The sequence below is a fragment of the Xyrauchen texanus genome, chromosome 17, assembly GCF_025860055.1.
Source record: "Xyrauchen texanus isolate HMW12.3.18 chromosome 17, RBS_HiC_50CHRs, whole genome shotgun sequence".
Classification (NCBI taxonomy): domain Eukaryota; kingdom Metazoa; phylum Chordata; class Actinopteri; order Cypriniformes; family Catostomidae; genus Xyrauchen; species Xyrauchen texanus.
The window spans coordinates 45,465,555-45,480,554 of NC_068292.1; the positions used below are offsets into that span (position 1 = coordinate 45,465,555).

At 40.5% G+C, this 15,000-nt stretch overlaps 1 protein-coding gene across 1 annotated transcript in view; it reads left to right on the top strand.

Moving 5' to 3' along the window:
* The window catches only part of LOC127658076 (intermembrane lipid transfer protein VPS13B-like), a 252,573-nt gene that overhangs the window by 62,092 nt on the left and 175,481 nt on the right, over positions 1–15,000 (top strand). The window contains 4 exon segments of the mRNA XM_052147177.1: positions 1,227–1,411; positions 7,178–7,323; positions 7,389–7,445; positions 7,447–7,549. Of these exon segments, the coding sequence (XP_052003137.1) occupies positions 1,227–1,411; positions 7,178–7,323; positions 7,389–7,445; positions 7,447–7,549 (491 nt within the window).

Below are 15,000 nucleotides of genomic sequence, written 5' to 3' on the forward strand. Positions count from 1 at the left end.
ACTCACTCATACACAGACACACATGCACACATACACACACACACCCACACACACACACTCACTCATACACACACACACGCACACACACATACTCACTCACTCATACACACACACAAATACACACACACAGTCACTCATACACACACACACACGCGCACACACACTCACTCACACTCACTTGCACACACACACACACACACTCTCTCACTCACACTCGCACACACTCTCACACTCTCTCACACACACATACTTGCACACACACACATACACACACACTTGCACACACACACTCTCACACACACACACACTCTCTCACACACACACACACACACACACACACTCACACTCACACACTTGTTTTGAAGTGTGTGTTTGAGGTTTAACTGTGATGTAACGGCTGCTGCAGGGAGTCTGGTGCTGATTAGCGGCTTTGTTTACTGCGTTTGTGTGCGTTTGTTTATTAATAAACACAGGTGCAGGATTCACATTCACAGATGGTTTTCCAAAAGACACCAATGGAGCGAAACGCGGCATCTTTCATGGCGTGCCAGTGTGGATGAACATATGCTGTGCATGTGCCGCAGTGCTTCCTGTTAGCGCTGAGAACAGCGACTGTTCCCGCTCAACACGCTGACGTCCATGATCGCTTGAGACGCAGAATGACCTGGATCTGAGGAAGCCCCTTCCATCCAGAGCGGTCCTGTCTGCCCATGACCTCTGACCCCACTCATGCAGATGCTGCGTCTCTGCTGCACATCAGTCTCCCGCAGTGAAAGCGCTGCTGTCAGCCGTTACGTGCCGCACCACCCAGAAGCACTTTAAAGCCCTGATGCACGGCTGTGTGAGGAGCTCTTAAGTGTTTGCAGAGGAGCAGCGCGTCAGATCACAGACGTGCAGTCATTATCCTGCGCTCCTGCAGCCACTGCGCAGCGCACACACTTACTGCTCTCAGCTGTGCAAGTCATGTGACGTGTGCATGTTCATTTGATGTTGACGTGCTCTCCGAGTCTCTCAGTATTTAATATGATTTTAATTCTCAACAGTGAACACACACACTCTGTTTATTAGCTTGATTGTCTGTAAGTGGACTGTTATGTATTTATACATGTCTCTCTCTCTCTCTTTCTCTCTCTCTCTGTCTCTGTCTGTCTGTCTGTCCCTCTGTCTGTCCCTCTGTCTGTCCCTCTGTCTGTCTCTCTGTCTGTCCCTCTGTCTGTCTCTCTCAGGTCGAGGAAGTGTTCAGTGGCGGTGAGTGAGTGTGTGTTCGAGCTGCCGCAGGTGTGTGTTCAAATGACTCGTGCGCAGGTGCAGCTGTTGCAGTGTATATTTCACAGCTGGACACACAGTGTGGGGGGCGGAGCCTGCAGCATCATCAGTGACACGCTCATTAACCACGCCTACAAAACTACAGGTACCTACACACACACACACACACACACACAAAAGTCTGTTTGTGTGCACCATTGAGAAGCACAGACAGTAAGTGTGAGTGCGTGAGTGTGTGCGTGAGTGTGTGCGTGAGTGTGTGTGAAGGTGTTTCATAACGTGTGTTTGACTGCAGTGAATCATGTGAGGAGCTTTTGTTTGATCACAGCACACATAGTTTAACATCATTCACACGTATGTGTCCTTGTGTTGATGGAGTGTGTCCTTGTGTGTGTCCGTGACTTCAGACAGCACAAGAATCCGTCAGATATGAGACATTCACCGTGTGTGTGTGTGTGTGTGTTTTACTTCAGCTGCAGACAGAATCTGCTGGCCTTCAATAACCAACTCGTGCATGCACACACACACACACACACACACACACACACACACACACACACACACACACACACACACACACACACACTGGACCTCTCGGCGGCGGGCTGGCACCCTGTTTCTGTTCACCCCTGCTCATATACACACACACACACATACCCTGTCTTATTCTCTTTTCAGATTAAAGGAATATATTTTTCCCACACTGTGCTACAAACTGAAATGACACTTTCCAGAGAGCAGATGTCAAGTGTGTGTGTGTGTGTGTGTGTGTGTGTGTGTGTGTGTGTGTGTGTGTTTGCCCTTAGGGTGTTTGATGGGGTGTTTGACACCTTAGACCTCCAGCTGTTTGCATGTGCACCTCTGCACCTGCCCACACACACACACACTACACACATATATACACACTCCCTCTCTCACTAACACATACACACTCCCTTACACACTACACATACACACACTCTCTCTCTCTCACTAACACACACACTCTCTTTCTCTCTCACTAACACATACACACTCCCTTACACACATACACACACACACTACACACATATACACTCACACACTCTCTCTCTCTCACTAACACAAACACACTCACTTACACACACACACACTACACACACACACACACACTACACACACACTCTCTCTCACTAACACATACACACTCCCTTACATACACACACTACACACATATACACACACACACACACTCTCTCTCTCACTAACACATACACACTCACTTACACAAACTACACATTCACACACACACACACACACACTACACACACTCTCTCTCACTAACACTTGCATACATACTCACACACACACACACCCACACACATGCACACATGCTGTGTTACCACACTGTAACCACACTGTAACCACACTGTAATCACAGTGTAATCATAGTGTAACCACACTGTAACCACAGTGTAACCACACTGTAATCATAGTGTAATCATAGTGTAACCACAGTATAACCACACTGTAATCATAGTGTAATCATAGTGTAACCACACTGTAATCATAGTGTAACCACAGTGTAACCACACTGTAATCACAGTGTAACCACAGTGTAACCACAGTGTAATCATAGTGTAACAACACTGTAATCATAGTGTAACCACAGTGTAACCACACTGTAATCATAGTGTAACCACAGTGTAACCACACTGTAATCATAGTGTAACAACAGTGTAACCACAGTGTAATCATAGTGTAACAACAGTGTAACCACAGTGTAATCATAGTGTAACCACACTGTAATCATAGTGTAACCACAGTGTAACCACACTGTAATCATAGTGTAACAACAGTGTAACCACACTGTAATCATAGTGTAACAACAGTGTAACCACACTATAATCATAGTGTAATCATAGTGTAACCACACTGTAATCATAGTGTAACCACAGTGTAACCACACTGTAATCACAGTGTAACAACAGTGTAACCACAGTGTAATCATAGTGTAACAACAGTGTAACCACAGTGTAATCATAGTGTAACCACAGTGTAACCACACTGTAATCATAGTGTAACAACAGTGTAACCACACTGTAATCATAGTGTAACCACAGTGTAACCACACTGTAATCACAGTGTAACCACAGTGTAACCACAGTGTAATCATAGTGTAACAACACTGTAATCATAGTGTAACCACAGTGTAACCACACTGTAATCATAGTGTAACAACAGTGTAACCACAGTGTAATCATAGTGTAACAACAGTGTAACCACAGTGTAATCATAGTGTAACCACACTGTAATCATAGTGTAACCACAGTGTAACCACACTGTAATCATAGTGTAACAACAGTGTAACCACACTGTAATCATAGTGTAACAACAGTGTAACCACACTGTAATCATAGTGTAATCATAGTGTAACCACACTGTAATCATAGTGTAACCACACTGTAACCACACTGTAATCATAGTGTAACCACAGTGTAACCACACTGTAATCACAGTGTAACAACAGTGTAACCACAGTGTAATCATAGTGTAACAACAGTGTAACCACAGTGTAATCATAGTGTAACCACAGTGTAACCACACTGTAATCATAGTGTAACAACAGTGTAACCACACTGTAATCATAGTGTAACAACAGTGTAACAACAGTGTAACCACAGTGTAACCACAGTGTAACCACAGTGTAACCACAGTGTAACCACACTGTAACCATAGTGTAATCACAGTGTAATCATAGTGTAACAACAGTGTAACCACACTGTAATAATAGTGTAACAACAGTGTAACCACACTGTAATCATAGTGTAACCACAGTGTAACCACACTGTAACCATAGTGTAATCACAGTGTAACCACAGTGTAATCATAGTGTAACAACAGTGTAACCACACTGTAATCACAGTGTAATCACAGTGTAACCACAGTGTAATCATAGTGTAACAACAGTGTAACCACACTGTAACCATAGTGTAATCACAGTGTAACCACAGTGTAATCATAGTGTAACAACAGTGTAACCACACTGTAATCATAGTGTAATCATAGTGTAACCACACTGTAATCATAGTGTAATCATAGTGTAACCACAGTGCAACCACACTGTAATCATAGTGTAACCACAGTGTAACCACACTGTAATCATAGTGTAACAGTGTAACCACAGTGTAACCACACTGTAATCATAGTGTAACCACACTGTAACCACAGTGTAACCACACTGTAATCATAGTGTAACCACAGTGTAACCACACTGTAACCATAGTGTAATCACAGTGTAACCACAGTGTAATCATAGTGTAATCATAGTGTAACCACAGTGTAACCACACTGTAACCATAGTGTAATCACAGTGTAACCACAGTGTAATCATAGTGTAACCACACTGTAATCATAGTGTAACCACAGTGTAACCACAGTGTAATCATAGTGTAACCACACTGTAATCATAGTGTAACCACACTGTAATCACAGTGTAACCACACTGTAATCATAGTGTAACCACACTGTAATCATAGTGTAACCACACTGTAATCATAGTGTAACCACACTGTAATCACAGTGTAACCACACTGTAATCATAGTGTAACCACACTGTAATCATAGTGTAATGCGTTCACAATATAATGTGACGAATGATGCGTTTTGTGAAGCTAACGCACTAATCGCTGGAAAATACTGTCACACTACTGAGTGTAAGTTTGTGTAGTCTTGTGCTTTCTGTAATTGTGGGTAAACTTTTGTTGCAATGTATACCTGCATATGGCTGGAAGTATAATAAATAAAACTTGAACAAACTGGTTACTATTCACTTAATGCATTTCTTTTAGGATTTAATGGTATTTGTTATCTTATTTACCTTGAATTTACACCCAATTCCCGCTACTTAGTAGGTCCTCGTGGTTACTCGCCTCAATCCGGGTGTCGAGGACAAGTCTCAGTTGTCTCCGTGTCTGATACCGCCAATCCGCACATCTTATCACGTGACTCATTGTGCATGACACCGCGGAGACTCATGCTACTCTTCACGATCCACACACAACTCACCACATGCCCCATTGAGAGAACCACTAATCACCACCACGAGGAGGTTACCCCATGTGACTCTACCCTCCCTAGCAACCGGACCAAATTGGTTACCCCATGTGACTCTACCCTCCCTAGCAACCGGACCAAATTGGTTACCCCATGTGACTCTACCCTCCCTAGCAACCGGACCAAATTGGTTACCCCATGTGACTCTACCCTCCCTAGCAACCGGACCAAATTGGTTACCCCATGTGACTCTACCCTCCCTAGCAACCGGACCAAATTGGTTACCCCATGTGACTCTAACCTCCCTAGCAACCGGCCCAATTTGGTTACCCCATGTGACTCTAACCTCCCTAGCAACCGGCCCAATTTGGTTACCCCATGTGGACTCTACCCTCCCTAGCAACCGGCCCAATTTGGTTACCCCATGTGACTCTAACCTCCCTAGCAACCGGACCAAATTGGTTACCCCATGTGACTCTACCCTCCCTAGCAACCGGACCAAATTGGTTACCCCATGTGACTCTACCCTCCCTAGCAACCGGACCAAATTGGTTACCCCATGTGACTCTACCCTCCCTAGCAACCGGACCAAATTGGTTACCCCATGTGACTCTAACCTCCCTAGCAACCGGCCCAATTTGGTTACCCCATGTGACTCTAACCTCCCTAGCAACCGGCCCAATTTGGTTACCCCATGTGGACTCTACCCTCCCTAGCAACCGGCCCAATTTGGTTACCCCATGTGACTCTAATCTCCCTAGCAACCGGCCCAATTTGGTTACCCCATGTGACTCTAATCTCCCTAGCAACCGGCCCAATTTGGTTACCCCATGTGGACTCTACCCTCCCTAGCAACCGGGCCAATTTGGTTACCCCATGTGACTCTACCCTCCCTAGCAACCGGGCCAATTTGGTTACCCCATGTGACTCTACCCTCCCTAGCAACCGGGCCAATTTGGTTACCCCATGTGACTCTACCCTCCCTAGCAACCGGGCCAATTTGGTTACCCCATGTGACTCTAATCTCCCTAGCAACCGGCCCAATTTGGTTACCCCATGTGGACTCTACCCTCCCTAGCAACCGGGCCAATTTGGTTACCCCATGTGACTCTACCCTCCCTAGCAACCGGGCCAATTTGGTTACCCCATGTGACTCTACCCACCCTAGCAACCGGCCCAATTTGGTTACCCCATGTGGACTCTACCCTCCCTAGCAACCGGGCCAATTTGGTTACCCCATGTGACTCTACCCTCCCTAGCAACCGGGCCAATTTGGTTACCCCATGTGACTCTAACCTCCCTAGCAACCGGCCCAATTTGGTTACCCCATGTGACTCTAATCTCCCTAGCAACCGGCCCAATTTGGTTACCCCATGTGGACTCTACCCTCCCTAGCAACCGGGCCAATTTGGTTACCCCATGTGACTCTACCCTCCCTAGCAACCGGCCCAATTTGGTTCTATGAATAGATAAAAACTCTCAGCCAGTTAATCAGTTATTGGTCTTTCCCACCACATTAGTTATTGGTATAGGCAAAATCCACTATCTGTTGACCTCTATCCGTTATAGTCTCACCCGTTCTGTGTGTGTGTGTGTGTGTGTGTGTGTGTGTGTGTGTGTGTGTGTGTTCAGGTGGTAAGTTTGGGAAAAGTCCTCTAGCCTTGTACCACTCAGATTAAGAAAACCATTTTTACTAATAATGAGCAGAGATGAATGTTTAAGTGATTCTTCTTAATGAGCTCCCAGCATGCATCTGTGAAGGAGGGCACATTATTGAAATCTGATGAATAAACTCATTCTATAAAGTGTTTTTACACTGAATCTGTATTTACTGTTTGTGTGTGTGTGTGTGTGTGTGTGTGTGTGTGTGTGTGTGTGTGTGTGTGTGTTTGAACAGGTGTGAAGTCGGCGTGTTCTGCTCCCGTGTTGGAGGTGTGTGTTCAGCGTGTGGAGCTGAAGGTGTGTGTGCGTCCGGCGCTCTGGTGTGTGTCAGGAACTCTTGGTGCTGTTAAAGTGTGTGCCAGAACTCCAGGTGAGAGACACGTTTAATGTGTAAGGATGAATTGCTCTGACGTGGTGTATATAATACTGTCTCGTGTTCAGGGGAGAAGGATGAGCTGGTTCCGCTAGTTCAGGGTCCGTCTGACACCACAGATCTCCACACGCAGTCGTTGGTTGATTGGGAGTCGTGAACCGGTGCCGCTGCTCTCTCCTGATCTCCTGCAGATCTCACTGCAGCTCCCGCGAGCAGGAACAGACGCCAACCCCGGTGAGACATCATCATCATCATCACACTCATCACTCATGAGTGCACTCCACCCGGTGAGACCATGTGATCATTTCCACCCACTTTCTCACTTTATCACAAACACTCCGCTTTGTTGCTGCTTCTCCTTTAAGACTGGTGAGCTCATTTACATGGACACCAGAAAGCCGTTACTGTTCGAAAGCTGCTTAAGGCTGGAAAGCGGCGTTCCCGTTTATATGCAGGATATAATTGATCGTGATTAATCACAATTTTTATAGTTAATCACAATTAATCACATAATTTTTATAGTTAATCACTATTAATCACAATTTTTATAGTTAATCACAATTAATCACATAATTTTTATAGTTAATCACTATTAATCACAATTTTTATAGTTAATCACTATTAATCACAATTTTTATAGTTAATCACTATTAATCACAATTTTTATAGTTAATCACAATTAATCACATCGTTTTTTTATAGTTAATCACTATTAATCACAATTTTTATAGTTAATCACTCTTAATCACATAATTTTTATAGTTAATCACTATTAATCACAATTTTTATAGTTAATCACTCTTAATCACATAATTTTTATAGTTAATCACTATTAATCACAATTTTTATAGTTAATCACAATTAATCACATAATTTTTATAGTTAATCACTATTAATCACAATTTTTATAGTTAATCACTCTTAATCACAATTTTTATAGTTAATCACTCTTAATCACACAATTTTTATAGTTAATCACAATTAATCACATAATTTTTATAGTTAATCACTATTAATCACAATTTTTATAGTTAATCACAATTAATCACATAATTTTTATAGTTAATCACTATTAATCACAATTTTTATAGTTAATCACTCTTAATCACATAATTTTTATAGTTAATCACTATTAATCACAATTTTTATAGTTAATCACAATTAATCACATAATTTTTATAGTTAATCACTATTAATCACAATTTTTATAGTTAATCACAATTAATCACATAATTTTTATAGTTAATCACTATTAATCACAATTTTTATAGTTAATCACAATTAATCACATAATTTTTATAGTTAATCACTATTAATCACAATTTTTATAGTTAATCACTCTTAATCACAATTTTTATAGTTAATCACAATTAATCACATAATTTTTATAGTTAATCACTATTAATCACAATTTTTATAGTTAATCACTCTTAATCACAATTTTTATAGTTAATCACTCTTAATCACACAATTTTTATAGTTAATCACAATTAATCACATAATTTTTATAGTTAATCACTATTAATCACAATTTTTATAGTTAATCACAATTAATCACATAATTTTTATAGTTAATCACTATTAATCACAATTTTTATAGTTAATCACTCTTAATCACATAATTTTTATAGTTAATCACTATTAATCACAATTTTTATAGTTAATCACAATTAATCACATAATTTTTATAGTTAATCACTATTAATCACAATTTTTATAGTTAATCACAATTAATCACATCGTTTTTTTATAGTTAATCACAATTAATCATAATTTTTATAGTTAATCACTCTTAATCACATAATTTTTATAGTTAATCACTATTAATCACAATTTTTATAGTTAATCACAATTAATCACATAATTTTTATAGTTAATCACTATTAATCACAATTTTTATAGTTAATCAGAAATAATTACATAATTTTTATAGTTAATCACTATTAATCACAATTTTTATAGTTAATCACTCTTAATCACATAATTTTTATAGTTAATCACTATTAATCACAATTTTTATAGTTAATCACAATTAATCACATAATTTTTTATAGTTAATCACTATTAATCACAATTTTTATAGTTAATCACAATTAATCACATCGCTTTTTTTATAGTTAATCACAATTAATCATAATTTTTATAGTTAATCACTCTTAATCACATAATTTTTATAGTTAATCACTATTAATCACAATTTTTATAGTTAATCACAATTAATCACATAATTTTTATAGTTAATCACTATTAATCACAATTTTTATAGTTAATCAGAAATAATTACATAATTTTTATCGTTAATCATGATTAATCTCATAGTTTTTTTATAGTAATCACAATTAATCACATAATTTTAATAGTTAATCACAATTTTTATAGTTAATCGGAAATAATCACATTTTTAGTTAATCACGATTAATCTCATCTTTTTTTATCGTAATCACAATCACATAATTTGAATTAGTTAATCACTATTAATCACAATTTTTATAGTTCATCGCAAATAATCACATAATTGTAAAATGCAAAAAATCACATAATCACAAAATGCAAATGTATATCCTCCTTAACGATATGTAACAATAGAACGCCTTTTAACATTAGACAGAAATGCACTGAAACAGCATGAAAGGTTTCCTGATTAACACAAGCGGGAGTTTGACTAACTCTCCCACATAGGTTGTATATTCATAGTGCATTAAATCTCTCCACAATATTAATCAGCCGGCGGACTCTAGCTACAGCACTCGTGAATGTGTTTGCAGACAAAACGTCTCAACGTGTCATTGACGTCTTTTTCTGGTCATTAAAATGCCCTTTTTGTTTCTCCACAACAAATAACATTATTAGTTCCTTTCCCCATCACTTAAGCATTAACACAGAATCACTGTTGAGTGTGTAATGAGTACGAGCGCACAGATCGTTTGCTTCCAACCAGTGTTTATACTGTATTAACGGTAAACGCATTAATCGCGATTAAGAAAAATTAGCATGTTAAACTGTTTAAATCAATTCATGTGTTCATTTTGACCGCTCTAGTAAATAACAAACATGTCATCTGAGAAAGACTTTGCAGTTTTACTCTCGCTTCTTCACTGAATTTCCAGATATTCCCGAGTTGTTGCTGTTTGTTTCCTTCACTTTCAGAATTGGCTGCAATAGCGGGCTTCCCTCTTACGCCTAACCCCGGATATGATTTTATCTGTATACTTCTAGAAATATGACTTTCTTTCTACTGTGTTGACGGTTTGTTCACGCATCACGCACACTCCTCAAAGTGCTGTAAGAATAATGCGTATGTGTTTGCATGATCTGTTGCGTGTTCTCATGATCTGTTATGTGTTCTCCGGGTCACTAAATGCCCAATTTTGGGGATTTTTTATTTGATTATTTTTAGAACCAATCTTTAATTTGATGGGCAACAATTTTTAAAATACTCATAATTATTTTACATTTTAAATACTATATTTTCACTGCTTATTCTTTTTATAGAAATAATATTTAAAGATTATTCCAAACTAATTATGTCAACAATTTTATTTCAAGCGTTTCAGCTTTTAATGAGCCTTTCTTTGTATTATTTGTTTATGGTCTCCGGACGCGCAGGTTTTGTGTGAATCACATATTTAATGTATTTTTGAACATCTTGACCGGACAAAAATGAGCATCACGTCATTAACTTGATTTAGCACTATTCAGTGATGACAATCCCAGAATGCATTGTGACAAACATTCAAAAATCACACAAGACCTCTTGAGAGAAATGTTATTTATGAATCTTTGTTTTATTCAGCAGTTGAATTAGAAATGACCCATTTCACGCAGTATTGGTGTATTGGTTGTGTAATCAGGGACGTCATGCAGACATTTTGAGGGGCAGGGGCTCAAGTGTAAAAAGGGCACTTCTCATAATTACGTATTTTTTACTTTTTTAAACAAAAAAGTGTATATATTAACACAACTCTGACTTTTTAAAAAATGTATTAAAAAAGTTAATTAATTTTATATTCCTCAAACTCATGCAATTGTTTCATTTTCACAGAAACTATGGTCTCCTTAGTGTTCACTAGGTGTATAGAGCCACAATGTGCATGTTTTCTATGCTGCTAGTTTCAAGTACATATTTAGAATAACCTAAATAACCGCAGGCAGAGGGGCGTGTTTTACTAATAATTTGAAACCAAGCATCAGAATACTGAATTGCCTGAATGTTTAAATCAAATATAATATGTACATAATATATTATACAAAAATATAATATTATTATTGCTATGCATGTACACACACACACACACACACACAATAACTGATGGTGACATGGAGTTAGTTTCACATTTGAGGGAGGACTGTATCATCATCATCAAATAAAACCTTCAAAATCCACATTTAGAGGGGTCAACTCCTGACCCGATATTTATATACACTATTCAATAAATATATTTGCTTGACAGGGGAGCTGTACGCATTCTGCGCAAACAGGAATATATATTATTTAAAAAAAATAAATAAAAAAAAAGCACCCCAGAAAAAAGGGCACTTTCTCTCCAGGAATAAAAAGGGCAGGTGCTCAAGCCCCTTTTGATATCTATGTGTGCACGTGCCTATGTGTAATGGTTGTGTAATGGTTGTGTAATGGTTGTGTATTGGTTGCGCATTGGTTGTGTAATGGTTGTGTAATGGTTGTGTAATGGTTGTGTATTGGTTGCGCATTGGTTGTGTAATGGTTGTGTAATGGTTGCGCATTGGTTGTGTAATGGTTGTGTAATGGTTGTGTATTGGTTGCGCATTGGTTGCGCATTGGTTGCGCATTGGTTGTGTAATGGTTGTGTAATGGTTGTGTAATGGTTGTGTAATGGTTGCGCATTGGTTGTGTAATGGTTGTGTAATGGTTGTGTAATGGTTGCGCATTGGTTGTGTAATGGTTGTGTAATGGTTGTGTAATGGTTGTGTAATGGTTGCGCATTGGTTGTGTAATGGTTGTGTAATGGTTGTGTAATGGTTGCGCATTGGTTGTGTAATGGTTGTGTAATGGTTGTGTAATGGTTGCGCATTGGTTGTGTAATGGTTGTGTAATGGTTGTGTATTGGTTGCGCATTGGTTGTGTAATGGTTGTGTAATGGTTTTGTATTGGTTGCGCATTGGTTGCGCATTGGTTGTGTAATGGTTGTGTATTGGTTGCGCATTGGTTGTGTAATGGTTGTGTATTGGTTGCTCATTAGTTGTGTAATGGTTGTGTATTGGTTGTGTAATAGTTGTGTATTGGTTGAGTTCATTAGTGTTTTCAGTCTGAATGAGCAGTGTGTGTTGGGTCGAGTGTCTGGAGCACGACCGATAACTTATTAATGGAGTTGCTGCTCATGTAGTGCACTTCAGATCAGTCATTTATAAGGTTCCATTTCAGGTCAGGATGCTGCTATAACAGCACACTACCCATGTAGACAGCACACTACCCATGTAGACAGCACACTACCCATGTAGACAGCACACTACCCATGTAGACAGCACACTACCCATGTATACAGCACACTACCCATGTAGACAGCACACTACCCATGTATACAGCACACTACCCATGTAGACAGCACACTACCCATGTAGGCAGCACACTACCCATGTAGACAGCACACTACCCATGTAGACAGCACACTACCCATGTAGACAGCACACTACCCATGTAGACAGCACACTACCCATGTAGGCAGCACACTTCCTATATAGACAGCACACTACCCATGTAGACAGCACACTACCCATGTAGACAGCACACTACCCATGTAGGCAGCACACTTCCTATATAGACAGCACACTACCCATGTAGACAGCAGACTACCCATGTAGACGGCACACAACCCATGTAGACAGCACACTACCCATGTAGACAGCACACTACCCATGTAGACAGCACACTACCCATGTAGGCAGCACACTTCCTATATAGACAGCACACTACCCATGTAGACAGCACACTACCCATGTAGACAGCAGACTACCCATGTAGACAGCACACTTCCTATATAGACAGCACACTACCCATGTAGACAGCACACTACCCATGTAGACAGCACACTACCCATGTAGACAGCACACTACCCATGTAGACAGCACACTTCCCATATAGACAGCACACTACACATGTAGACAGCACACTACCCATGTAGACAGCACACTTCCTATATAGACAGCGCACTACACATGTAGACAGCGCACTACACATGTAGACAGCGCACTACCCATGTAGACAGCGCACTACCCATGTAGACAGCACACTTCCTATATAGACAGCACACTACACATGTAGACAGCACACTACCCATGTAGCCAGCGCACTACCCATGTAGACAGCGCACTACCCATGTAGACAGCACACTACCCATGTAGACAGCACACTACCCATGTAGACAGCACACTTCCTATATAGACAGCACACTACCCATGTAGCCAGCACACTACCCATGTAGACAGCACACTACCCATGTAGACAGCACACTACCCATGTAGACAGCACACTACCCATGTAGACAGCACACTTCCTATATAGACAGCACACTACCCATGTAGACAGCACACTACCCATGTAGACAGCACACTTCGTATATAGACAGCACACTACCCATGTAGACAGCACACTACCCATGTAGACAGCACACTACCTATATAGACAGCACACTACCCATGTAGACAGCACACTTCCCATGTAGACAGCACACTACCCATGTAGACAGCACACTACCCATGTAGACAGCACACTACCCATGTAGACAGCACACTACACATGTAGACAGCACACTACCCATGTAGACAGCACACTACCCATGTAGACAGCACACTACCCATGTAGACAGCACACTTCGTATATAGACAGCACACTTCGTATATAGACAGCACACTACCCATGTAGACAGCACACTACCCATGTAGACAGCACACTACCTATATAGACAGCACACTACCCATGTAGACAGCACACTTCCCATATAGACAGCGCACTACCCGTGTAGACAGCGCACTACCCATGTAGACAGCACACTACCCATGTAGACAGCAGACTACCCATGTAGACAGCAGACTACCCATGTAGACAGCACACTACCCATGTAGACAGCAGACTACCCATGTAGACAGCAGACTACCCATGTAGACAGCACACTACCCATGTAGACAGCACACTACCCATGTAGACAGCAGACTACCCATGTAGACAGCAGACTACCCATGTAGACAGCACACTACCCATGTAGACAGCACACTTCCCATATAGACAGCAGACTACCCATGTAGACAGCAGACTACCCATGTAGACAGCACACTACCCATGTAGACAGCACACTTCCCATATAGACAGCAGACTACCCATGTAGACAGCAGACTACCCATGTAGACAGCACACTACCCATGTAGACAGCACACTTCCTATATAGACAGCACACTACCCATGTAGATAGCACACTTCCTATATAGACAGCACACTACCCATGTAGACAGCACACTACCCATGTAGATAGCACACTTCCTATATAGACAGCACACTACCCATATAGACAGCACACTATCTATCTGTGTGAGAGTGTGAGTGTGTGTGTGAGTGAGTGAGTGTGTGTGAGAGTGTGTGTGTGTGTGTGTGAGACTGTATGTGAGTGTGTGTGTGTGTGTGTGAGACTGTATGTGAGTGTGTGTGTGTGTGTGTA